The sequence below is a fragment of the Nomascus leucogenys genome, chromosome 1a (assembly GCF_006542625.1).
Source record: "Nomascus leucogenys isolate Asia chromosome 1a, Asia_NLE_v1, whole genome shotgun sequence".
In the NCBI taxonomy this organism is placed as follows: domain Eukaryota; kingdom Metazoa; phylum Chordata; class Mammalia; order Primates; family Hylobatidae; genus Nomascus; species Nomascus leucogenys.
In genome coordinates, this window is record NC_044381.1 from 39,831,611 (window position 1) to 39,859,377 (window position 27,767).

Consider the following 27,767-nt stretch of genomic DNA (forward strand, 5'->3'; position numbering starts at 1 on the left):
AAGAGAGAACACAAGATATTTCTGAACAAGTAAAAATCAGTTCTGATATTTCCAAAGTAAAAGATGAGAATGAGTTTCTTACTGAACAACTTTTTAAAATGCAAATTAAATTCAATACCTTAAAAGATAAGTTCCGTAAGACAAGAGATACTCTCAGAAAAAAGTCACTGGCTTTAGAAACTGTACAAAACGACCTAAGCCAAACACAGCAGCAAATAAAGGAAATGAAAGAGATGTATCAAAATGCAGAAGCTGAAGTGAGTAAATCCACTGGAAAGTGGAACTGTGTAGAAGAGAGGATATGTCAACTCCAACGTGAAAATCTGTGGCTTGAACAGCAACTAGATGATGTTCATCAGAAAGAGGATCATGAAGAGATAGTAATTAATATCCAAAGAGGCTTTATTGAGAGTGGAAAGAAAGACCTCCTGCTAGAAGAGAAAAATAAGAAGCGAATGAATGAATATAATTATTTAAAAGAAAGTCTCTTTCAATATGAGAAAGAGAAAACAGAAAGAGTAGTAAGTACCAAGGAAGATAAATACTTTCAAACTTCTAGAAAGAAAATTTAAACATTTGGTTCTGGATACATGTTGTACCTAGTTGAATACAAAAATCAATAGATAAAAAGTGTGTTTACCATAGTGTATAATTCCATTTACATGAAACATCCAGAAAAGATAAATGTATAGGAACAAAAAGTAGATTAATGTTTGTGAAGGGCTGGGGCTGGAAGCTGGTAGTGACTGCTAATGGGCTTGAGGGATCTTGCAGTGATGGAAATGCTCTAAAGTTGCATTGTAGAGATGGCTGCACAACTCAGTAAATTTACTAAAAATCTTTTAACTTCATGTTAAAACAGATACATTCTATAGTATGTAAATTATATTTCAACAAAACTTTTTAGTAAAAGAAGGAAAAATGTGTTTACTATATCAGCTTAGAAACATACCTTGTTTCCAGGAAATAAAAGGTAGAGCTGAGAGATGATTTACTTTGAGAAAAGACATTGTGTCACCTATGAAATTTTATTAGGCACAGAGTCATATTTTAAGGTAGATAGTCCTGTACTGCTGAAATAATAATTTTAATGCCTTTATGTTGCCACATGTTAAGACCATGATGAAGGTATAAATGGAAATGTTTACACCTGAAATGAGTATTTTCAAATTAAAATTTAATTAAGCGATTTGCTTTGACACTTAATTCTAGATTTCCCAGATGAACTGAAGTGTATTGCTGTGTCTTGTAATATCTTGCTTTAGGTAGATTTTTATATATTTTGGTTGGTATAGCTTTATTATTATTCATATTAATCTAACTTAAATCTGAAAATATGTCAGTCTCAAATTACATATTTTTATGACCACGTAATGTTTTAAAGGCACCTAATTGTTATAAAATTATAATTTAGGGTAAATGTGGTAAATTTCAGCAAAGCCATGTTTGATTTGGTCTTCCCACTGGTATTCATAATTTACTTTGAATATGTTTATTAATAATTAGCTCATAATTTTTATTTCAAGGCTCAATGACTGTCATTTGAATATAACTTTGTCCAGTACAAAGATATACTGTAGCTGCCTGTGATTTATGAGTTAGGCATTAGATCCCCATTTTCAGACTAAAGAGGGATGGCAGGCTTCATGTACAGTGGGAATGGAGTAATTACAGGAGGGAGTTGTAGGAACTTGAAGTCAGAGAGGGAGGTAGAGGCCTGTTTACCTAGGGCCTCAAAGGCCATTGGAATTTTACTTTTATTCTGAGACAGGAATCTGTTGGAAGGATTTGAACAGTTGATTGAATATGTTAGGAACTTTGAGGTTGAGTTGAGCTTCTAAGATGATTGAATGGTGGGATGAATCTGTTGTGTTAAGTAAGAGAATACCAATTTGGCAGGAGGATAACACATTCTGCATCCCTCACTGAATTCAGTAATAAATAAAAGTGTGTACATGTGATGAAAAGACGGTGAATTGATATGTGTGATTATTTTCAAAGTAGGCATGTTAGAGTTAAATATTGTTAACATAATTTAATAATGAGGCAATTAATAAAATCAGTAATAAAAATATTTTATCAGGTGGTTGTGAGACAACTTCAACAAGAAATGGCTGATTCCCTTAAAAAATTATGTTAGAGTCTCCACTGGAAGGTACATCATGTTGTCACATTAATTTGGATGAGAAACAGGCCTCAAAGAAGAAATTATTTCAAGTGGAAAGTCAAGTATGTATGGAATTTAACATGTTGACAGTTATTCTGTAGCTGGTTGAATTATATAACATGTTTTAGGATACTAATTTTGGCAGAAGCTTGATTTTGTATTTTCATTATAATTATTTCCATTTTACTATCTTTATAATGTACTTTTTTTTTTATATTGTGACTTTTGTTCTACCATTTTGAAAAACAATTGCATGCCTTTTCTCTTACAATATGTACCCTTGGAAAAATTGATAATTATACATCATTCCGCAGAGAAAATTGACTTTTTTCCTGTTAAACATATTTCCAAGTAATTTTTGTATTGCTATGATGAGGCAGTCCAGATTAAATCAGAGGAGAATGTTTAATGGAATGTTCCAGAAAATTGTTTTATTTCTTCACTTTTGTGAATGGACACAGAATCTGTGTCTATTTATTTCACAGATTCTAGGTTAACTTGTACAGAAAGGCTATTATACTATTCTTTGAAATGTACATGTTTTATGTTAATTTACAAACTATTTGAAAAGTTAGGCATTTTCTTTATTTACTTTTTATTTAAAATATACTATAAAAGTGTAGAAATATTTAGATCTGATATATAGTATGTACATCAAAAATTGAGAGCTGAGAAAATTATCTCGATCCTGCCATTGGATTTTAAAAACAGTTTCACTGAGATATAATTCATGTATCAGACAGTTCAACCATTTAAAATGTGCAACTCAGTATCTGTTAGTATATTCACAGCATTTTCATCACCCTCAAAAGCAATGCCACATCTCCTAGGCATGACTGCAACCTTCTTCCATGTCCCTCCACCTACCCCTGTTGTAGGCAACCACCATCTACTTTTGTCTCCATAGGTTTGCCTGTTCTGCATATTTCATATACATAGAGTTATACAATATGTAGTCATTTATGACTGGCTTTTTCACGTAGCTGAATGTTTTCAGAATTCATGCATGTTTTAGCACACATTGGCAGTTTACTTCTTCTTATAGTTAAATGATATTCTATTCCATGGCTATACTGGTTTTCCATTCATTCATCAGTTGATGGACCTTTAGGTTAGTTTCCACTTTATAGCTATTATGAAAAATGCTGCTGCAAACATTCACTTACAAGTTATTATGTGGACATGTGTTTTTATTTCCCTGCCATTTGACTTTATTCTCAGAGTTAATTGGGCAGATTTCAGCACTCGTCTTGCTCATGCTATCCTTTCTGCCTTCTCAGTTTCTGTTCATCTAGCCTCATTCACTCAGACCTGGCAGACAATTTTTTTGTTTTCATGAAGCTTTCTCTGACTGTTCTGACTCTCATTGACCTTATGTGTTAGCAACTGTTGTCTAGTCTGGGCAGAAAAACTTAGTCCTTAATTTTACATGGCTTTTTTTTATGGAAGATAATTTTGTCTCATTATAAATTTGCTTAACGGGGGAATAATATATAATATGTATCCTTGCATACATTGAAAATATTTTAGCTTAGAAGTTTTTAGCATACAATTAAATACTTTATACCATACCAATTATTTATTCTTTGAGACCTTGACACAGTAACGTTTATATTCTAAATGTATTTTTAGCAATTAAATACCAAATCCAAACCAATTAGTCTAATAGAGGAGAATCGTTCAATCACAAGTTTATGTTTTTTTCACTATGAAAAAGAATCTAAATTGGCCTTTTTTCACTATGCAGCCAGAATTGTGTTTCTGGACTGCTACCAGTTTGTCAGCTGAGCAGTTCTGGCTGCAGCTTGTCTGATGCACCATGGTACAGCTCCTCAATATGAGCGTTCGGCAGAGTGCTTGTGAAGGCAGCAACACGGCAACAGTTGCTCAGAGGAACTGATTCAGGAGCCTCGATTTAGCAATAGAGTCCAGGATTTTCAGCTCAGTGTCTTTAGCCTGTCTCTGCTGGTCATGTCAGTTATGTACTATTCAATCCAGGAGGTGCTATTTCATTGTAGTACATACATAGTCATTGCCTATTGAGTCATACAGAGAGAAAAGTAAGTTATAAATTATATGCCCCCCATTTGCTTCAACTCTCAGTGGTGAAAAGAATGATTCAGTGCAGCTATAGGAGACTACTTCCATTGGCATGCCACCTACCTAACATACACAATTTTGTTAAGATATACAATAAAATTATTATGCTAATAGCAAATATTTTATGTAGCTCACTATGTTCCACGTACTAAGTGCTTCACGTTAGTCCCCAGTTAAACACCTGGTTGGAGGAGGTGGCTCATGCCAGTAATCCTAGCATTTTGGAAGGCTAAGGCAGGAGGATGGCTTGAGCCCAGGAGTTTGAGATCAGCCAGAGCAATATAGTGAGACCTTGTCTTTAAAAAAAAAAAAATTAAATACTTAGCTGAGGCATGGTGGTGCATAACTGTAGTCCCAGCTACATTGGGAGGCTGTGGTAGGAGGGTCGCTTGAGCTTGGAATATTGAGGCTGCAGTGAGTGGTGATCAAGCCACTGCACTCCAGTCTGGGTAACAGAGCGAGACTCTGTCTCATAAATAAAACATTTTGTATAGATTCCCATAGAAGTGAGTTAGACATCAGGCATAGAATTATTAGCTACTTTTATGTCTGCCTTGGGAGTAAAACATATAATAAACATGTAATAAGGAACAGCATTAAACCATCTCAATCAATAGCCTCCGACTTCTCGAGAAGGTTCTTATTTCATGAATTTCTAAGCAAGAGACTACCTGGATTAAGACATTTGGTGGACACCATTTTGAGATAAAGAATCTTGATTGGGAAGAAGGGAGATCTCTACTTGACTGGAGCTTCCCAGTGATATAGTTGAGTGTCCCCTGAAAGAAATTGTAGAACAAGATGTTCATCATGCCATATCTCTATGGAAAAGGAAACTCTTTAAAAGAAAACAAAGGCAAACAATTGATAATCTGATTCTCATGGGGAAGTTTTCATTATAAAAGAAAAAAAGGGCTGGGCACCATGACTCACGTCTGTAATCCCAACATTTTAGTAGGCTGAGGTGGGTGGATTACCTGAGGTCAGGAGTTCAAAAACAGCCTGGCCAACATGGTGAAACCCTGTCTCTACTGAAAATACAAAAATTAGCCAGGCATGGTGGTGTGCACCTGTAGTTCTAGCTACTTGGGAGGCCGAGGCAGGAGAATCACTTGAACCCAGGAGGTGGAAGTTGCAGTGAGCCAAGATGGCGCCACTGCACTCCAGCCTGAATGACACAGTGTGACTCCATCTCAAAAAAAAAGAAAAAGAAAAAAAGGGACAAAGTATACTGGTCCAAAAAAGAAGAAAAAAAGAAAAAAAGGACAAGGTATACTGGTCAATATCGTAATGGTGAGACTGTCCCCCTTTGAGATTAGAAAATAACAGTGTACTGAAAGTAACATCAATAAGAACCAACGTAAAATAGACAAGATTCACTATCTACAAAAGTAATCTGCACCAAGTAGCAATGTCTGAGCGTGTGGTTGAGAATATTGTCTATAATATGTGTAGTAGAAGGAAGAGGCCTCAAGAAAAAGGTCAGAGCTGGAAATGTAGATTAGGGAATCTAGGTCAAAGTTTTGAGATATTAGGAGTCCTGAGAGAATTTAAAAAGTGGAATAGCAGCCGGGCATGGTGGCTCCCACCTGTAATCCCAGTACTTTGGGAGGCCAAGGCAGGCAGATCATGAGGTCAGGAGTTCAAGATCAGTCTGGCCAACATAGTGAAACTCCGTCTCTACTAAAAATATGAAAAATTAGCTGGGCGTGGTAGTACAAGCCTGTAATCCTAGCTACTTGGGAGGGTGAGGCAGGAGAATTGCTTGAACCCAGAAGGCGGAGGTTGCGGTGAGCTGAGATCATGCTACTGCACTCCAGCCTGGGTGACAGTGGGGGACTCCATCTCAAAAACAAACAAACAAACAAACAAAAACAGAAAGGAATAGGGCTGAAGAACAGAGGTTGCTGCATTTAGAAATGAAGTGGGGTAGAGGAGCAGAGGGAACATTTGGTCACTGCTCACAGTTGCTGCTGAGTAAAGCAGGATAAAGTCCTTCATGACCCTTGGACTTTTTTATTGGAATTATTAAAAATCAGATTTCAGTATTAAAAACACAATAAGTGATGAAAAATAGATTTCTGATTAAGAACATGTTTCATAGAGTCCAATGGAAGGGGAGAAACAAGACAATAGAAAAACCACAAAAAGTAGACAAAAGTTGTGTTTTTGTTTATTATATAAAAAAACTTTATTTAAAGAGAAATGGTTAAGAGAAAGGGAAAAACTGAAACCTGTGGGTGAATACTTACAGAGAATGACAGTATTAACTCAGCCTGAAGACAGATGGGGATCCAAAATGTAATGGGAAACAGATAAGAGTTTTCTAAAAATCATCTTAGTAAGATGTAATTTAAGAAAACTTAGAATATCTTAAACTATTAATGACAATGTTTCTAGAGCATCTTTAAAAACTAAAATGTAAATATAACTACACTTTTTTTTTTACTAACCCTTAGTATTTTATGTGTAAAAACCCTTGTTTGTAACAAACATTTTTGGCTGTTTAAATTTCAGAAAATATAATGATGAAAGTATGAATCATTTTTAGCAGTTTTAAGAAAAGTGACTATTTTTGAAATCTGCCCTTATTGGCATCAGGTTTATAAAATGCACTTTATATCCCTGCCTAAATACATATTACTCATCAACTTATGAGAAATAATATTTTTAAGATAAAAGAGCATCTCTAGATTTTACAAAAATAATTTTAAACACTTTTTTTAAGCCTGAAGAAAAAAACGAAGAATTAAGGAAACTTTTTGTGTTAGTATCATCACTGGACTATAATGTGAATCAAATAAGAAAGAAAAATCATGAATTAGAAGAGGCAACTAGGTATGGTTTTCATATTGTAGAATATTTTAACCATTTATTAATTGATTTAACTCTAATTTTACTTGACTAAAACCGAGATACAAATTCATTTTATGTCTCCATTTTCATAATTAAAAGAATTCTATTTTAAAATGTATTTCAGAAACTCACAACACAACTTTATAGGCATGTGCGTCATGGGGTTGGGAGTCAGCTGAGCTGCTGGGGCAAGGTTGGGATGAAAAAATTTATATTAAAAATATGTATAAAAGAGAAACAACATAATCTGAAAATTTTTTGAATGCCAAAATATTATACTTATTTATTTATTTATTTATTTTTATTTATTTATTTTTTTTGAGACAGAGTCTGGCTCTGTCTCCCAGGCTGGAGTGCAATGGCGCCATCTCAGCTCACTGCAACCTACGCCTCCAAGCAATTCTCCTGCCTCAGCCTCCTGAGTAGCTGGGATTACAGGCATGTGCCACCACACCCAGCTAATTTTTGTATTTTTTAGTAGAGATGGGGTTTTGCAAAGTTGGTCAGGCTGATCTCGAACTCCTGACCTCGTGATCTGCCCGCCTCAGCCTCCCAAAGTGGCATGAGCCACCATGCCCAGCCACTTATTCTTTAATGATTTTGAAAACAATGTCAAAGCCTTGGATATATAATGTCAAGTGCACTCTTTATCTAGTTTGAATTTTTATTTCTGAAGATATTTTTGCTGTCTGTGGTCATCTTTTCTTCCTTTTGTAGTATCCTCTGCTGCATTCAAATTCTTTAAAGAAGACCTATTTGTGTCATTCTTTAACATCAAAATTTGTCTTGATATGTAGCTTATATTTTGTTTCTGCTTCTTTTTCTTTTAGATATAAAACATATGGAAATTTACTCATTTTACACAGATACCTCCATTGTATACAGGAAGTATATGTGTTATTAAACTTCTGTTTTACAGAAATAAATTTCATATATATATGTATAACTTAAAAGTAAAATGAGCATTCATGTTTTGATCACAGATTTAAAAAAAAAAAATGGAACGTGTCTTTGAAGCCCTGAACACAGCTACTTTTCTATTTATTTACTGAGCACTTAAGTGGGTTTTCTGATTCTAATCGACAATTTTCTGTCACTGCCTTTCTCTACATGGTTTTATATCTCTTTCATTTTGTTGACATTATGTCAGCAAAGATCTCTAGATCTCTTCTTCAGAGTCTTTAAATTGTTGCACATCTCTCTGCCCCTTTCCTTTTTTCTAAAACTGCCTGTTTCCTTTTTCTCCTCACTCAATATGAAAGATGTTCCTTACTTCTCTTTTTCTACACTGAATGATCTCCTTGCTGCTTTTTGTGCGTACTTTTTTTTCTTCTTATAGACTGTGGTCAATGGGTATCAAAATGTATTTTTGTGTCTTTTTCAAATGTATGTGTTTTACATTTTTTTCTTGGTTACTCATCTCTGGGTTATGGCTTATATTTAGTGATAGGTTATTTTATCTTAGCATACCAACATGGATATGAATAGTTTATTTACAAAAAGTGTGTGGTTAGGCCAGGTGTGGTGGCTCACACTTGTAATCCCAGCACTTTGGGAGGCCAAGGTGGGTGGATCATTTGAGGTCAGGAGTTCAAGACCAGTCTGACCAACATGGCAAAACTCCATCTTTATTAAAAATACAAAATGAGCCAGGCGTGGTGGTACATGCCTGTAATCCCAGCCACTTGGGAAGCTGAGGCAGGAGAATCACTTGAATCCAGGAGGCAGAGGTTGCAGTGAGCCCTGATAATACCATCGCATTTCAGCCTGGGCAAGAAGAGTGAAATTCCATCTCAAAAAAATAAAAATAAAAATAACAACTGTATGGTTGTAATACCACTTTACCTGCCATATATGCCATCAAATTGTTCTTCATATTATTTATCTAAGATTATAATTTCATATAGAATGCTTCCAAACTATGCTGAGTTGAAACTGAAAGGATCATAGTTTATAGATGTGTTTCTTTGATATGCTGTAACATAATATCTGTTTAAACAATTATTAAATATTTACTCTTAAAAATATTTGACTTACTAATTCTGCACATTTCTGCAGATATAAGAAACTCCTGGAAATGACAATAAATATGTTAAGTGTATTTGGAAATGAAGACTTCGGTTGCCATGGAGACTTAAAAACAGATCAACTGAAAATGGATATTCTGATTAAGAAGCTAAAACAGAAGGTAATTTTTTAAAAAAATTATTTTATCTTAAGGTCTAGATTACATGTGTGAGACGTGCAGGTTTGTTACCTAGGTAAATGTGTGCCATCATGGTTTGCTGCACCTGTCGATCCATCACCTAGATATTAAGCCCCGCAGGAATTAGCTATTGATCTTGATGCTCCCCCTCCTGACCCCAACAGGCCCCAGTGTTTGTTGTTCCCCTCCCCGAGTCCATGTGTTCTCTTTGTTCAGCTCCCATTTATAAGTGAGAAAATGTAGTGTTTGGTTTTTTGTTCCTGCGTTAGTTTGCTGAGGATAACAGCTTTGAGTTCATCCATGTCCCTGCAAAGAGCATGATCTCATTCATTTTTATGGCTCCATGGTGTATATATACCACATTTTCTTTATCCCGTCTATCACTGATGGCCATCTGGATTGATTCCATGTCTTTGCCATTGTGAATAGTGCTGCAATGAACATACAAATGCATGTATCTTTATAATAGAATAACTTATATTCCAACATGTGGTAATTTTAAATCAGTTTTGGGATTAAAAATCACATAGTTTGGGAACATATTAATAATGGAAAAACCCAAATTCTCCCAAAATATGTTGAGAAAATAGAGGGTAAATATATCCTTTCAGACTTTAAATGCATCAGGCACTTAGTTAATCTTCCCCAGATCTGGGAAGACCTAGAAGGGGAGAGATTGGGCTACGTTAATGAGGGCCATTTCAATCTCTTTGCCCTGCAGCAGCCATTTCAAAATATGTCAGAAAATATATTTGGGGGTTAAATAGTTCGATTTCCTTCAGCTTCTTCTCTCTGTGATGCTGTACCAGAATCAGGTGAGAAAGTAAGCTGCAATATAAGAGTTAATAAAACCCATCTGATGAGATTTGATAGTTTGAAGCGTGTGATTCCCAGACCATTTAGATGGAAATTGGGGCCAAAGAAAAAAAGGTCTTATTCCTCAATATAAATCTCTCAGTGCTTTAAGCAGTGAAAGAAAGATTTTTCATTTAATTTTACAGACAATACTAATGAAAACGATAGTTTTTAAAATATAAACCTTTTTTCTATAAAAAGAACATGCTGTTGATTCTCTTATGTCTTGAACTTTCGCCAGTGATATGAAACCAAGCAGTACCTGTCTCCAGATCACTAGTACCAAATTAATTTGGGGGGGCTTGGTAACAGGTTTATTGAGAAATAATGAACACACCATGCAATTCACTCATTTAAAATATACAAGTCATTGACTTCAGTATTTTCAGAGAGTTATGCAGTCATCATTACAATCAATTTTAGAACATTTTCATCTCCCTGAAAACAAACCCCACATCACTTAGCCGTCTTCACTAGTTTTCCTTCCTCCCTCAGCCCTAGGGAACCACCCACCTTCTTTGTACAGATTTGCCTATAAGCCTCTGAAATAAAAAGCAAGTGGTCTACTGTGACTGGCTTATTTCACTTAGCATAATTTTTCATGCTGCATCTGTGTTGTAACAGGTATTGATGCAGGGTTTTTCTCCTTAGTTCAGCTACATCTGGGTTCTTCTCTCATGACCAGGAAAAATTAAGCATGCAGACACATTGAAGGATGAGGAGGACATAATTTATTATGTGAAAGGAAAGCTCTCAGCAAAGAGAGGGGTCCTGCAAACAGGTTTCCACCTCACAATTGAATACCAGGAACACATGAGCTGAAGCGGCCAGGCTCCTCCTCTGCATAAGGCGTGAATTCCTGGTGCCTCCACCCCATTCCCCCAGTGCTTGTGGGCCTCTGGTCTGCTGCTGGCATGTCCAGGCAAGACAAGTCCAGGTTCCCTTAACTGCACATAACATCTGGTGTAAACACTTGTGGGGCTGGCTGGAGATTCTCCGGGGACCCTTCCGTATCTGCCTAGGCATTTTGCTGTCTCCTCCTAATACAGTATCAGTACTTAATTTCTTCTTATTACTGAGTAATATTCAATTGTATGGATATATCAAACAGTTTATTTATCCATTCGCCAGGTGATGGACCTTTGGGTTCTTTCCCACCCAAAGGTGATGGACGTTCTGGCTCTTTCCACTTTTTGACTCCTATTAATAATGCTGCTGTAAACATTTATGTATGAGTTTTTGTGCTTGCATGTTTTTTATTTTTCTGGAGTATATACTTACGACTGGAATTTCTGGGTCTTATGGTAACTTCATGCTTAACCTTCTGAGGAGCTGCCAGTTTGTTTTCCAAAGTGGCTGCATCACTTTACATTCCCAGCAGCATTGGATAAGGGTTTTAATTTCTTACATTTTTCCTAACACTTACTTTCTCTTTTATTGAACAAAGATTTTATCCTGTGATGTGAAGTGATACCACGTGTGGTTTCACTTTTCCTAATGACTAATTACATCAAGCATCTATTAATGTGCTCATTATCCATCTTTATATCTTCCTAATGACTAATTACATCAAGCATCTATTAATGTGCTCATTATCCATCTTTATATCTTCTTTGCAGATATATCTATTCAAAATCTTTGCCCATTTTTAAAATTGAGTTATCTTGTTACTTGTGAATTGCAAAGGTTCTTTACTTATCCTATATATGCAAGTCGCTTATCAGATATATGCTCTTCAAATACTTTCTTCTACTTAGTGTCTTGCCTTTTCACTTCTTGATACTGTCTTCTCAGGCACAGCAGTTTTCAATTTTGAAGTCCATTGAATCCATTTTTCCTTTGGAGTCCTACCTAAGAAAACACTGCCAAATGCAGTCACAAAGATTTATACCAGGGTTTTCTTCTGAGAGTTTTATAGTTTTAGCTGTTACAGTTAACTGTTTTATTTTGAGTTAATTTTTAAATAAGATATTTGGTCCAAATTTATTTATTTTTTGCATATGGATACCCAGTTGTCCCAGCACCATTTGTTGAAAAGACTATTCTTTTCCCGTTTTGTTCTTTTGTTAACCTTATATAAAATCAATTGTCTGTAAATGTGCAGGTTTATTTTTAGATTATCAATTCTTAGTTTGTTTATGTCTATTCTTATGCCAAGGCCAAAATGAATTTACTGAGAAGTTTTTTCAATCATGTTGCATATTATCAGTTGTCTTATGTCATAATAAAAATTAAATTTAGTGGAATATCTTTAACTTCACCTTTTCTGTCGCAAAGGAGTCTCTGGCCAGCTTATACCTTGCTTACTCTAAGATATGATGGGAAGCCAGGTCTACAAGACACACTTTCTTTTTTCTCCATTCAAACCTTTAGTCTCTTTTCCATTGCCTCCCACTATAGTTTTATTTTCAGTAAGTTTTGGTCACAGGATCTGCTGACATAGTCTAATATTTAGTGCATTATGTTTTGCTAACTCATTATAATTCATAGAATCTTCCATAGATGTTTACCATCCAGGAAGGAGAAGTTTAAGTCTCAGCTGCCAGCTTTCCTCAGTGGAAATCAAGTGAAGTCATCATCTTGCAGTTCTCAGATCCTCTTTCCACCTAGCAGCTGGTTCTCTTGGGTAGCACTGTGGCTAATCCTTTTCTTGGTGCAGATCTTGCATTCTCAGAAACCACAGTTCCCTGTATTGACCTCCTTTTACTGAAACAGAGATGCACAGCTCTGCTTTCTAGCTCAGTAGAGGATTCTTGGAATATAAAGTTTAACTCATTCCAAGAAAGCGTCTTAGGATTGCAGCACTTCAAAATCAGGTAATGTTCAGGCAATTTATCAGAGACACATAGTAGATTAGTATTTTGACTTTCAAAATTTCAGAGCCAAGTTGTGTGCTCTAGAGATGCATTGTGGTATAACAGCATTGTGGTATAACATAGAGATGGGATGATCTTAACTTCTCCAAACAAACAAGCTTGAAGTAAGGTAAAGGAGAAATTGCATTTGATTTCTTAACACTCAGAGCACACTATGTTTACTTCTGTGAAGACAAAATCATTTCATAATGTTCTCCTTATTTCCTCATTGAGAAAAGGAAAATAAAAATTAAATACCAGGTTGATTAATAAATACTCAAAGCTTATCTTTTAGAATTTTAGTTAATTCAAATCAGGTAAATGTCTGATTTTGATTGTGTAACCAAGTATTTCTGGTTGTTTTTCATATCATATGTCTTCTTGCTTCCCAGTCTTATTTCCTAACTTGAGGGGAAATTGTAAGGAGACACCCTTGCCTTGTTATCAGAGTTCACAATCGAAGGAGTTTTAGGAAAAGTTCGTCGTCAGCAGCTTGTCTTTCTCCTGGTTATCTGCTGCTTCTCAATAGTGTTTGCCATCAATAAATTAACCTCAACATTTATTAGATCCTACTTTAAAGGAGACTGTTTTCTGCTGCATAAGTTATGTTTCCTGTTGTCTCTTTTTAAAACTTATTTTTCTGACAATTACCCAGAGTTTTGTGGCTTAAAAGAAAAACATTTATTTTGTTAATGAACCTGTGGTTTGGAAAAAGCTTGGCCAGGACAGCTTGTCTCTGCTCCCCTCAGCTTCCCTAGGAACAGCTGATCAGTTGGGAAAATGGAATCATCTGAAGCCTTGCTCACCTATGTGTTTGATGGTTGATGCTGGCCATTGGCTGGAACCTTGGTTGGGGCAGGCAGCATGAACACTGACACTGGCACTGCCAGGTTCTCTTTGTGGCCTGAGCGCTCTCACAATCTGGGGGCTGAGTTCCAAGGGAAAGCAGTCCGAGATAGAGAAGCCACATGGTATCCCTTTTACTGCATTCTATTCATTAGGAGGAAGTCAGTAAGGTTGGCCCATATTCTGTTTTTTTAAATGGGATCAATGTAGCTTCTCTTTTGTTTTAATTGACACATATATACATAATTATGGGTTACAGAGTGATATTTTGATACATGTAAATAGGGTGTAATGATCAAGCTAACTAGCACATTTACTACTTCAACCATTTTTCATTTCTTTGAATTGTGAACATTTACAATCTTCTGGCTTTTAAAAAAAATACAATAAATCATAGTTAACCATATTCACCCTACAGTGCCGCAGAACACCAGAACTCATTCCTCTTATCTAACTGTAATTCTATATCCATTAACCAGCCTACCTTCCCCTACTTCTTTGAGCTTTTTTATTGTTGTTAAGAGACAGGGTCTTGCTAGTGTAGTCTGGGCTCTGGGCAACTATAGTCACCCAGACAGGAGACAGTCGTTTGATCATAGCTCACTGCAGCCTCCAACTCTTTGTCTCATGTGATCCTCATACTTCAGCCTCCTGAGCAGCTAGGATTATGGGCATGCACCATTGCACCCATCTGATTTTTGACTTTATAGAGATATTTCCCTATGTTGCCCAGGTGCTCTGGAACTTTTGGCCTCAAGTGATTCTCTTGCCTTTGTCTTTCCAAGTGCTAGGAAATTACAGGCATCAGCCATGTTGCCCAGCCCTCAATTTTTCTTTAGCTCCCACACAGGAGTGAGAATGTGCAGTATTTATCTTTCTGTGTCTGCACTTAACATAACATTCTCCAGACTGATCCATGTGGCCACGAATAACTCCTTTATATGGTGAATAGTATTCCATTGTGTATGTGTGCCACAGTTTTTTGTCTTTTCATTTGGTGATGGATATGTAGGTTGATTCCATACATTAGCCATTGTGAATAGTGCTACAATAAACATATGAGGACAGGTATCCTTTTGATCTATTGTTTTATTTTCTATTGCCTGAATACCCAGTAGTGGGCTTGCTGGATCCCTTGGCAGTTCCATTATTAATTTTTTTAGAAAACCTCATGTTGTTTTCTGCAGTGGCTGCACTAATTTACCTTCCCACCAACAGCATGTAAGAGTTTACTGTTCTCTGGAACCTCACCAGCAATTTTTTTTTTATCTTTTCAATGATAGTAATTTATTCAAATTGGAGAAAGATTATATCACATTGTAGATGTGATTTGTATTTCCCTGAGGATTAGTGATATTGGGCATTTTTAAATTTATTTATTGGCTATTTATATTTCTTTTTTCCTAAAAAAAGTATAGTTAGATATTTTGCCCAATTTTGAACTCAGATTCTTTTTTTACTGTCAAGTTGTTTGAGTTTCTTGTATATTTTGGATATATAAGATATACAAGAGTATATACAAGAGTAGTACCATTTGTCTATCATTTGTTTTTTGCCTATGCTTCTGATGTCTTACCCATAAAAATCTTTGTGCAGACTAATGTCCTCAAGCATTTTCCCTATATTTACTTACAGTAGTTTGATAATTTTGGGCCTTATATTTCAGTCTTCAATCGATTCTGAGTTTATTTTGTTATATTGTGTTACACAGGAAGCTAGTATCATTCTTCTCTATATGGATATTTAGTTTTCCTATTGCCATTCCTTGAAGAGGCTGTCCTTTCCCCAGTGCTTGTTCTTGGCACCTTCACCCAAAATCAGTTGGCTGGAAATATGTGGATTTATTTCTGGGTGCTGTATTCTATGGCCTTTACCCCAAGAGTCATTACTTCTTAAAATGCAATTCAAATTAGCATGAAACATTTGCAGTTTAAGCAAAGGCTTATGGCATCAGAATCCTTATTTACTGGATTCATTATTTTGTGTTTTTTTGAGATAGGGTCTTCATCTGTCATCCAGGCAGAAGGGCAGTGATGTGGTCATAATCCACTGCAGCCCTGAACTCTGGGTACAAGCCATCCTTTTGCCGTAGTCTCCCAACTAGCTGGGTTTACAGGCGTGAGCCACCATGCCTGGCTAATTTTAAAAAATATTTTTGTAGAGATGGGGGTCTCACTATGTTGCTCTGGCTAATCTCAAATTCCTGGCCTCAAGTGATCTTTCTGCCACAGCCTTTTAAAGTGCTAGGATTATAGGCATGAGCCACCATGCCTAGTATAGAGTATTATATTATTTTCAAAGTCTTATTCCTAGAGCCATTTATTGACTTTGGCCTAAATAACTCAATATGATATCTCTGAAACTTTTTCTGACATATGGGGAATGATAGGGAAGGGGGTTAGATACTTTTTACTAAGAGATAACTTAGTGCCATTTAAGGAGGAACAAAAATAAATTATCAGAAAAATAAAAGTAAGATGAAGTGCAAAGTTCTGTGGCAAAGATGATGATAGTATATAATATATTTTTGTGACTCATGGTAGCTTTTACTTTGTTCTTAAAATTCTGAGTAATTTAAGGGTTCACATTTGAAGAATCTACTGCATTACAGATAACATTTTATTGCAAGTAAATGCATTTCAAAATTTGCTATTGGTTTCGTATTAGATTATTCTCAGCCTACTTCATTATCAAGCTATACTATTTTATTCATGCAGTTTGATGATCTTACAGCAGAGAAGGAAGCTGTATCTTCAAAATGTGTCAATTTGGCTAAAGACAATCAAGTTCTTCAACAGGAGTTATTATCTATGAAAAAAGTACAACAGGAATGTGAAAAACTTGAGGAGGATAAAAAGATGTTGGAAGAAGAAATATTAAATCTTAAGACACATATGGAAAACAATATGGTAAAACTTAGTAAACTACAAGAATATAAATCAGAGCTAGATGAAAGGGCAATGCAGACAGTAGAAAAATTATAAGAAATCCATTTACAGGTTAGTTTTTTAAATCAGGTAAGTTTATCTGTAATGTACTTTCATTTATTTCACTGCAAATTATATTTTGGATACGTATATAATGTGTTTCCTCTGCCTCTCTTGTAGCAATTTGCTTTGTAGAGTTCTAGAAAAAAGATGGCATCTGTTTTTTCTTCTAAATATTTAATTATTATTATAATAAAATCAATCTTTCAGAGTAATGATTCTCACTATGGAGTCATTTGATGATTAAGACCAGTTGGCATAAGAAAAAGTTGTGATTTAGAAATTATGTGATACTTTTGAATTGGTCTTAAGCTACATTGTTGGTTGATCACTTTTTAAAATTATGAATGGATTCTATTACTTTTTATATGACCAGATTACATTAATACTAACATAATTATGATTTCAAATTTTTATAAATCAGACTTAATTCTGAATTCAGTTATTAGTTTTGATATTGCTGATAAACATTTTAAGCTTCAGCCTCTTTTTTAAACATATTCAAAATTGCTCTTTGAATCACTGACTCAAAATGAAAGGCAACAAACATGTAATAATTAGGTTATAATTGTTTTAAAAGTGTATTCTTTTCATTTGTTTTAGAAACAAGCACAATATGAAAAACAATTAGAGCAGTTAAACAAGGATAATATGGCTTCACTAAATAAGAAGGAACTCACACTTAAAGATGTGGAACGTAAATTCTCCAAAATGAAAACTGCTTATGAAGAGGTTACAACCGAATTAGAAGAATATAAGGAAGCCTTTGCAGTAGCATTGAAGGCTAACAATTCCATGTCAAAAAAATTAATGAAGTCAAAACATACACTCATAGAAAATGAATTAAACTCATTAATTTGTTTTGAAAGCATAATTTTTAGTGAGATGGCTTCAGGATATTAGTAGGAAGTGAATGCTAATTTGACAATGTAATTTTGGAAAATAATGTTAGTAAATAATCTTACCTTTAAAATGTTAGTCAAGGATAGTTTCTGTCTCTCCTCTCTCTCTCTTTTTTTTTTTTTTTGCTTTTGTATGGCTTTTTTCCCCTGAAAAGTCTCATGTAGTTAACTTAATCTGCTAGTTTTTTTCACTAAGTATTTTTGAAGCTATATAATTAATAAAGTGATCTTGTTATAAAATTACTTGTCAAAATTTCCCTAAATAGAAATATTAATGAGTTTAATTTATTTTTCAGTGGATCACAACCTAAACCCAAAGTGTCAAGTGGTACTGCTACTCTGGGCACAATCGTTTTTGATTGTGATCTTTAGTATTATCACTAGAGGGTGCCTCAAGAAAGACTATTTGTGTAACATTTTCAAGATGTTACAGAAAGGCATCCTTGAGAAATAGGGAATAATTATCACAGGAATTTCAAGAAGCGTAATTCACAAAGTGGTTAAAAAATAACACCTTGTTCAGCCTGAAGGGGTGTGTGGAAGGCAGAAAGAACAAGCCCCACCTCCAGTGCCTTGGTCACAGTGCTGGGGGCTAATTGCCTTCAGAGATGCTTTAGTTCTTTTTGGTCACCAACCAGACAATCTAGTTCTCCCCTAGGAGTTGTTGCTCTGAATTATTCCTCAGTGCCAAATGTTTAATCGTTCCTAGATAATGGGTGAAATGTACAAGGGTGAAACCTAAAACTAGTTTACTAAACACAAGTATTCCTAGATTTTTTTCATTCATTTTAGTTTTCTTAACCTACATTAAGGAGTACAACATGATGTTTTGATATAATTACTTCTAGTGAAGTGGTTCTTGTAATCAAGCAAATCAACATATTCATTTTCCCATGTTGTTACCCTTTAAATACAAGTATTTGTAATGGAATCTTCAGAATCTTACAATTAGAGCCATTTTAGAAGGCAGCAAGTTTTACCTTTTGAGCCAGACATCACTGGTAGCCATTTCTCTTCCCTGTCTACTTTGTTTGAACGGCTTGTTCAGTAGAAATCACCTTAGAAACACAGGTACTTCTTTAGAACGATTTTAAAATTATAATTCCTTACAACAGGTGTGCTCTCACACACCTTCGGTGTGAAAACACTGTTTATTGGGTAACTTGGTTTACTCTCAGGGCAAGTTTTTAAAAACTGCAAGTCATTAAGAATCATTCAAGGAAAAATGAAATACTAAGCATTTGTCTTTGCTCTCTTTACAGATCAGATAAGAAAATAGCAGTGATCAGCACCAAGCTCCTTATGCAGAAAGAGCGGATGAAATATTTTCTCAGCACTCTTCCTACGAGGGCAGACCCAGAGTCACCTTGTGTTGAAAATCTTACTAGTACAGGACTCAACAGAAAATATATTCCCAAAATGCCCATAAGAATTCCTACTTCAAACCCACAGACTTCAAATAACTGCAAGATCTCCTTGACTGAGGTTAGTTATATGACCGTTTCTGTTTTGGGTTTCATTTCTCTAATATAATTCTTGTTTTTAATTTGGTGAAATACTGAGTTGTTCTGTTGACTTATGCATGTTAAGTAAAGATTATAATTAGCTGTGTTAACACAGAAAGGAAATGGGAACTTTACATTTTTTAATTCCCTGGAGCTCTTATTTTCAAGAGATACCCATTTACTAATTGTATTCAATAAATGTGACTAAACTGACATGTTTAAAATATCTTTAAAAGCTGCATTTAAGTTAGGTTTTAGAAATTGCATGTTATTGCCTGATAACTGACGATATACTTTGAGATGCTTTGGCTTTCTCTCTAATTGATTGTAGTTTAGCTGTGGTTCACACCACATTTTTTTTTTTTTTTTAAGGCAGTGTCTCACTCTGTCACCCAGGCTGGAGTGTCATGGTACCATCTCAGCTCACTGCAACCTCCACCTCCTGGGTTCAAGCGATTCTCCTGCCTCAGCCTCCTGAGTAGCTGAGACTACAGGCACCCACCATTACACCCAGCTAATGTTTGTATTTTTAGTACAGACAGGGTTTCACCACATTGGCCGGGCTGTTCTCGAACTCCTGACCTTGTGATCTGCCTGCCTCAGCCTCACAAAGTGCTGGGATTACAGGCATGAGCCACCGTGCCCAGCTCACGTCACTTTTAAAGTTTCTTTGCACCAGCCAGGCGCGGTGGCTCATGCCTGTAATCCCAGCACTTTGGGAGGCCAAGGCAGGTGTGTCACAAGGTCAGGAGTTCAAGATCAGCCTGGCCAAGATGGTGAAACCCCGTCTCTACTAAAAGTACAAAAAAAATTAGCCAGGTGTGGTGGCGGGCACCTGTAATCCCAGCTACTAGGGAGGCTGAGGCAAAGAATTGCTTGAACCCGGGAGGCGGAGGTTGCAGTGAGCAGAGTTTGTGCCACTGCACTCCAGCCTGGGTGACAGGGCAAGACTCCGTCTTGAAAATAAAAAATTTTTTAAAAAGTTTATTTGCACCATCTCAACTCTTCTCACCCATAATCACAACTGAATGATTGGCATCCAAACACTTTACCCCACATATGGATGTTTATTATATAGTAGAATCCAAAATAATTGCATTTTATGAATTACACAAAACACTAAAATGTTCATTTCCATTTTTATGTTAAAAGCTTTGTGCTTGGTCAGGCACGGTGGCTCACACTTGTAATCCCAACATTTTGGGAGGCCGAGGCAGGTGGATCACCTGAGGTCAGGAGTTTGAGACCAGCCTGGCCAACATGATGAAACCCATCTCTACTAAAAATACAAAAATTAGCAAGGCATGTTGGCAGGCATGTGTAATCTCAGATACTTGGAAGGCTGAGGCAGGAGAGTCACTTGAACCCAGGAGACAGAGGTTGCAGTGAGCCAAGATCATACCACTGCACTATAGCCTAGGTGATGGAGATTCCATCTCAAAAAAAAAAAAAAAAAAAAAGGTTTGTGCTTCTCTTTCATAAGAGTACATCCTCTGACTATAAAAATCCTGGAAGAAAACCTAGGAAATACTCTTCTGGACATCATACTTGTCAATTAATTTATGGCTAAGTCCTCAAAAGCAATTGCAAGAGTAACAAAAATTGACAAATGTGATCTAATTAGGCTAAAGAGCTTCTGCACGGCATGAGAAACTATCATGGATTTAACAGACAGCCTAAAGAATGGAAGAAAATATTCACAAATTATGGATACAGCAAATGCCTATTATCCAGAGTCCATAAGAGACCTAAACAAATCAACAAGCAAAAATAAATAACACCAGTAAAAATGGGCAAGGGACATGAACAGACACTTCTCAAAATAACACATTTAAGTGGCCCACAAACATATTAAAAAATGCTTACCATTGCTAATCATTAGAAAAATGTGAGACAAAACATCAGTGAGATACCATTTCATACAAGTCAGAATGACTTTTGTTAAAAAGTTAAAAAAAAAAAGATATTGGGGAGGCTGTGGAGAAAAGGGAACACACGCCATATGTGGCAATGTAAATTAGTTCAGCTACTAGGGAGAGCAGTTTGGAAATTAAGAACTAAGAATGATTGTTGGATGCAGCAACCCATTACTATACTAGGAGTATACCAAAAGGACAATAAATCATTTTAACAAAAAGATGCATGCACATGTATTTTGATTGCAGCACTATTCACAATAGCAAAGACATGGAGTCAATCCAGGTGCATCCAAGGTAGATTGAAAATCCAAGGTAGATTGGAAAATTCCATATATACCATGGAATACTATGCAGCCATAAAAAGAACAAAATCATGTCCTTTGCAGCAACATGGATACAGCTGGAATCCACTCTCCTAAGCAAACTAACACAGAAACAGAAACCAAATATCTCATGTTTTCATTCATGTGGGAGCTACACATTGGGTGCACATTGTCATAAACATGGGAATAACAGACACTGGGAAATAAGAACGGGGAGGGACAGAGTGGGCCAGGGTTGAAAAACTACTTATTGGGTCCTATGCTCACTACGTTTGTGATGGGTTCAATTGTACTCCAAACCTTGGCATCCCTCAATATACCTTTGGAAGAAACCTACACAGGTACCACCTTAATTTAGAATGCAAACTAGAAAAAAAAACAAGAAAAATTTACTATAAAAAAAGTTTACTATAAGTAGAGAATATAAATTTCATTTTAGGATAAAATTTGTTGAAGTAAAAAATGGATTAAACTTTTATAAAGGGCAGAGTTTTGCTAAGAATTTCAAAGCAATGCATTCACTGCAAAAGATGACTTTAATTATTTAATTTTTTTTTTTTTTTTTTGAGTCAGGGTCTCACTCTGTCACCAGGCTGGAGTGCAGTGGTGCAATCTTGGCTCACTGCAACCTCCACCTCCTGACTTCAAGCAATTCTCCTGCCTTAGCCTCCCTGGGACAGGTGCGTGTCACCACACCCAGCTAATTTCTATATTTTTAGTAGAGATGGGGTTTCCCCATGTTGACCAGGAAAGTCTCAATCTCCTGACCTCATGATCTGCCTGCCTTGGCCTCCCCAAGTGCTGGGATTATAGGCATGAGTCACCACGCCTGGCCATTGTTTAACCTTTGTACTAATAAAACACTACCTTTCTAAAATCGTGCATATGCAATAGACCACTATTAACTGTATTTTTGTCAGATTGTCTAAACAGCATTACACAGATACATCCTCTGTTATCTAAACTTAAGTAGAAATTTTACTTTATTTATGTGATTATTTTTCTATTTAAGCAAACTTCAAGTTATGTCTAGTCACTAAAAATACTAAAGGCCACATTTTGTAAGTGATATATTATTTTCATGATAATGTTCCTTGTTTAACTTAAACATTATTAATTATTTTTACTTATTTTAGATGCAGCTGGACTGTGTAGAACAAATAATTAGAGAAACAAAGAGAAGTATGTGGCCAAAATTTATTAATTAAATTTAGGTTTATTTTAGAAATAAAGTGTAAATAGCAAATGGCATTCCTTTTCATTGTTGGGTTAGTAGGTACTACGTCAAGTATTTTTTTTCTTACACACATCTAATGAAAGATGTGAAAACGAAAACTTTCACAGAGAAGACTTTGCTTATGCACCATAAATTCATCACGTTCCATAGCTTAAAAAATTCCCAAGAAGTCTATGCATCTCTTTTTCACTGGCTCTACAATTTCTTCATTTTTGCCATCCTCATGGAACTGTCAGCCAGCACACTGAAACGATTCTCAGAAAACAAAGCCATCATCAAGTTCTCAGGGTTTTGGTAGAGACTGAAGGCCAACAGACTTCAGACTCATTCAGAAATCCTTAGCTGAGCAATAACCCTTCATAAGCAATCACCTGAAGTGACATTTTAAATCTCCTGTCATTTACTGTGTCATTGGCTTACGTCTGTTCTCAGGAAAAGTTCCAAATTTTTCACCATGAAATAAAAACATCCACGTCAATGTGATTCTTGTCAAGTTACTCAGCCTTGTCTCTCACCACTTACCCCACTCTGCCCTTTGCTCCAGCGCCAAACTGGATGGAGTGGAACTCCTCAGGGCTCTTCCTCACCTCAGGCTCTTTGCCTTCCTCTCGTCTCTCTATCTGGCAAGCTTTTCCTTGTCCTTCAGGTATCAACCTATGTATCTCCTCCACCACAAAGCTGATGATATTGACACAAAAGTGGGATCATGTCCCTTCTGTGTGTTCCAGTAGTGCCCTGCTGTATACCTGTCATGGTATCTATGACTCTATATGGACTTTGCATGCCCGTCTGTTTTTTTAGGTTATAGCCTATGACTATTGGGAGGTGGACCATACCATTTTCATCTTGTAATTCCAGTGCTGGTTCTAGTACCTTAGCACGTGGCTGTTGCTTACATGAATGAATAATGAAAAAGCTCTGATATTTAAACACAATTAGAATTAATGCCATGTGTAAATTATCTAATAGTAATTTTGTATTGTAAATGTACATACATATTTCTCATTCTTATTAACTCTGATAAAGTTCTCAACTCTTTAGTTTTTAAACTCACAATTAACTGAAGAGTTTTAGGTAAAGAACATAAATTTTTTTTCTTTCCAGCTGTTGCTGTGTTGGACACTAGTTCCCATCTACTTTCTTCTCTAGAATCCACTGGAAAGCCACATCTAATGAAGAGAATATTTAACCATAAAGTCTTAAGGAAAAATCGTATGATTTAAAAGATTATAAAACTTTATTACTGGGCTATTTACACAGCATTTTAATCGTTTCTCATAAAATATATAACATTACAATATTTACTGAAGTAGGATATTTTTGTATCATACGTATGATGATAATTTATAGGGTATTTTAAATGATGTTTTTTAGCCTCCTTAAGTTTTAAGTGGATCTTGCAAATGAAAACCAGTATTATTGAGTTTGACATACTCAAATTGCCCAAATGTCAGCTGTTTAAACAGCCAAACAACCAAGTCATCATTGATACTTTAGTAAAGGTCATTGAAGGCTTCTTTGCATTTTACAGTTTTTATGACTTAGGAGAGTTAAGGAGTACTTCCCAGGTTTGTCCATGCTAATGTTATGATTTTCTTTTTGTAGTTCAACCGTATTTTGTATGGAGATACTTTGAGGCTCTGTAAATATCTGGTTACTCCTCAGAACCCACTAGATTTAGCATTTCATGGATGACTTGTGTTTGAACAATTATTACTATGATGGTTGCCAGATGATTATTTTCTTATTCTCTTCTTTGTTCTACATGGAGAAATAAAACCAATAAATAAGGGAAAAGGGAAAGCTCATGATTCTGGTGGTCCAGTTCTCCAAGATTAGGCCAGTGGTAGACATTTCAAGCTGACTTTATGTCTTTTTGATTTGTCCCTGTTACTCTGGCAGGACTTTTTTCTTTCTGGCACAAGATGTTCTAAGCTAATCTTGTGTTTTCTCTGCCCCAGCCCTGGAACGGGTAATTTTTCTTAGAAGCAGAGGTGGAGCCACTGAGGAAGCACAGGCAAGCCCTCCCCAGCATGCGCTCACTAGTGTCCAACAGAAGAACCGCTGCTGCATCTACTGAGGTACCAAGAAACTAGCAAAGGGCCTTCTGGCTCTCTGGGGACCATCCTCATGTGGTCCCCTGGCTCAGCCTCAAAGGTTGTGGATTAGTCTTCCTGTAGCCTCTGTGCTATGTCTTTAGATTGGGGCTCTGTGGGAAGGGCCCTTGGAGACCCAGCAGCACAGAGTGTCTCATCTGCTAACTGTCCCTCCCTTCCTCACACTCTGACACTCAGGAATAGGGTAGATGGCATGTCCAGGCAGTGCCAGGCCACCTCACTGTCTCCTTTGAGATGGGCCCAGAGGACCTTTGGGGGTGAGTGTGGAACTGGGCACCTGGAGCCTGAGGCCAACTGTCTCTCCCTGTGTCTTGGAGGAAAGCCTGTGTCCCAAAGAGACCCCCTGGGCCTGACCTCTGGGCACACAAGCAGGAGGGAGGGTCTGTGAGCTGAAGGGGTCATTGTAATAAATCTTTGAGCACCGCTGCTCAGGGGCCTGGTCAGTGGACCATGGTCAGAGACGACCTGGTCATCAGGACCTGGCCAGTTGGGACCTGATCAGCAGGGGCCTGGTTAATGGTGGCCTCCTCAGTAAAGGCCTCATCAGTGGGAACCTGGCGACCTACTCATTGGAAGACTGGTCAGTCGGGGGACCTGGTCATTGGTGGCCTTATTAGTGGGGCCTGATCAGTTGGAACATAAATAGTGAAAAACTGGTTGATGGGGCCTATACAGTATACTAGGGGCCTGGTCAGAGGGGGCTCAGTCAGCTGGGGACTGATCCATGGAGAATTGTTCAGTGGGAGGTCGAGTGAGTGGCAACCTGGTAAACTGTGGTCTTGTCAGTGGCAACCTGGGCAGTGGGGACCAGGTCAGTGAGAAATTGGCCAGTGGGGTCTGGCCCATGAGGCCTATTAAGTGCGGGCCTGGTTAGGAAGACATGGTCAGTGGGGACTTGGTCAGTGGGACCTGGTCAGTGGAGGAGTGGTCATTAGGGGCCTCTTCAGTGGGAACCTGGTCAGGGGCAGCTGGTCAGTAGGAACCTGGCCAGGTGGCCACTATATGACCTCAGGCAGGGGGTTTGTCTGTGGAGCCTCCTTGCCTCCATCTGTAGGGAAGGTGAGTCAGGGCACCCTGGAGGGTGGTTGGAAAGAGAAGGTGAGAAGATGTGTTGAATCCAGCACTGCTTGGCAGACCTACAACTTTACACATGACCTGCGTTCCACCTAGAGAAGGTGCCAGCCCTCTCTGCTCTACCCGGTGCCCCTCCTCTGTCTGCATCCTCAGGACCACCATGGGTGGGGAGGGCAGAGATTGGGGAGCACCTGTAGAGGCTCTAATGCTGGCCACGGGCCCTTGTGGTGACAGTGATGAGGACCTGGGTGCACTCGTGAGTGGAGAAGCTAGGCCTGGCCAGAGAAGCAAGACAAACACACACATATGTGCGTGCACACACACAGGCACACACACATGCACAAACACATTGCATGCACACATGTCAGTTCAAGGGATAGAGGACACTGACTCTGGGCCCTGTTGACCCAAGCAGGCTCCCATTGTGGTGGGTTGTGTCACCCACAATGCCACTGTTGCTGAGCCCCCATCGCCTCTGTGTTGTGGAGCAGTTAGAGACACACAGCAGTGTCTGTGAGTGGCTCTGCGTGAAGGACCATTTTCTAGCTGAGAGGCACATCTCAACACAGCTGCCTGATTAGACTCAGGTGAGTGGGACCTGCTCTCTTCTCTTCCTCCTAGCTTGGGGACAGTCGCTATCAGGTGGGTGGTTTTGGCCTCTGGGCAGCTACTGAGGGTAATCCCTGAACACTCACTGGGTGCCTGTTCTGTGCTGACAGTCATCTCACTCATTTTCGCAGCAATTCCATTCTGCATCTTTTCTGATCACCCCTGTGACCACCCAGGACAAGCCCATCAGGACCATGTCACCAGGCCCAGTCCGGCTCCATGATAACCAAGATGCAGGTCCAGAGACAACCGCCCTGCATGGTGCCTGCATCTGAGCCCCCTTGGTGGGTAGTGATGAGCACAACATGGAAGAAGCCAGGGCAGCATGCGGCCAGCTGCCCTGCAGCCCCAGATGTCTCCTTGGCCTTGGGAAATCATTCTTAAAGAGGAAGCTGGTTACTTTGAGGTCCCTGGAGGGAAGGGTGAACGTGCATCCCAACAGCCCTGGCAGCCAGCAGCATGCCATACATCTTCTCACCCAACCTGTGTGACAGAGGCCCCCTCCTGGGGCACAAGTCCCATACCTAAAGGGTCCTGTCCCAGTTGGGCCTCATCCTGGGCCCTGGGAGGGGAGGGGCATCATGGGCCCCCCTGCAGCAGCCAGGATTACCACCCAGGGGACTCGGCCTTCTGTGGCCCTGGCCAGACTTAGAATTTGGCCCAAGATAAGACAAGCTCACTCGGAGCAGCTTGTCAGTACCCGGGGCCTGTGCATGCCAAGCAAGGCTAAGCTGGCTCAAAGAGCAACCAGCCACCTCTGCAAGAGTGTGCCAGGAGCCAGTGGACCAGCCACCAACCTCACCTACTCAAGGAAACAGGGATGGCCAGGTTCCCACAGCCTGAGTGACCACCACCTGATGGCTGATGGAGTAGAGCCCTGAGGAAAAGCAGATGGCACTGGGGCCCTACCTCCAGGGCAGAATAACTGATTTATCCTGACTAGCAGCGAGTGAGGTTGGTGGCTGGTCCACCTGCTCCTGGCACACCCTTGCAGAGGTGGCTGGTTGCTCTTTGAGCCAGCTTGGCCTTGCCTGGCATGCACAGGCCTCAGTGCAACAACTGTGCTGCAAATGGAGCCACATAGAGGAAATGAGCAGCAGGCTCAGGAGCAGGGTGTGCGCTGCCTTTGGGGCTCCAGTCCATGCATCAGGTCCCCTACAGCACTGTGGGCTTCTTGGGTGCCAAGAGGCAGACCACAGGCCATCTTGA

At 38.1% G+C, this 27,767-nt stretch overlaps 2 protein-coding genes across 2 annotated transcripts in view; both read left to right on the plus strand.

Annotated features, from left to right (window-relative positions):
* LOC100597406 (ankyrin repeat domain-containing protein 20A2-like) overlaps nt 1-572 on the plus strand; it is a 56,670-nt gene extending 56,098 nt beyond the window's left edge. Inside the window, 1 exon segment of the mRNA XM_030801199.1 lies at nt 1-572. Within this exon segment, the coding sequence (XP_030657059.1) occupies nt 1-572 (572 nt within the window).
* Nucleotides 67-27,164, plus strand: LOC101176042 (ankyrin repeat domain-containing protein 18B-like). The gene is given in 11 exon segments (XM_030801087.1): nt 67-521; nt 2,084-2,229; nt 9,182-9,311; nt 16,603-16,884; nt 17,476-17,687; nt 19,037-19,259; nt 22,658-22,703; nt 23,863-23,916; nt 24,760-24,839; nt 26,365-26,536; nt 26,690-27,164. Coding segments are annotated over 9 exon segments (1,176 nt in total). The 5' UTR covers nt 67-521; nt 2,084-2,182; the 3' UTR covers nt 26,467-26,536; nt 26,690-27,164.
* The last annotated feature ends 603 nt before the right edge of the window (nt 27,165-27,767 follow it).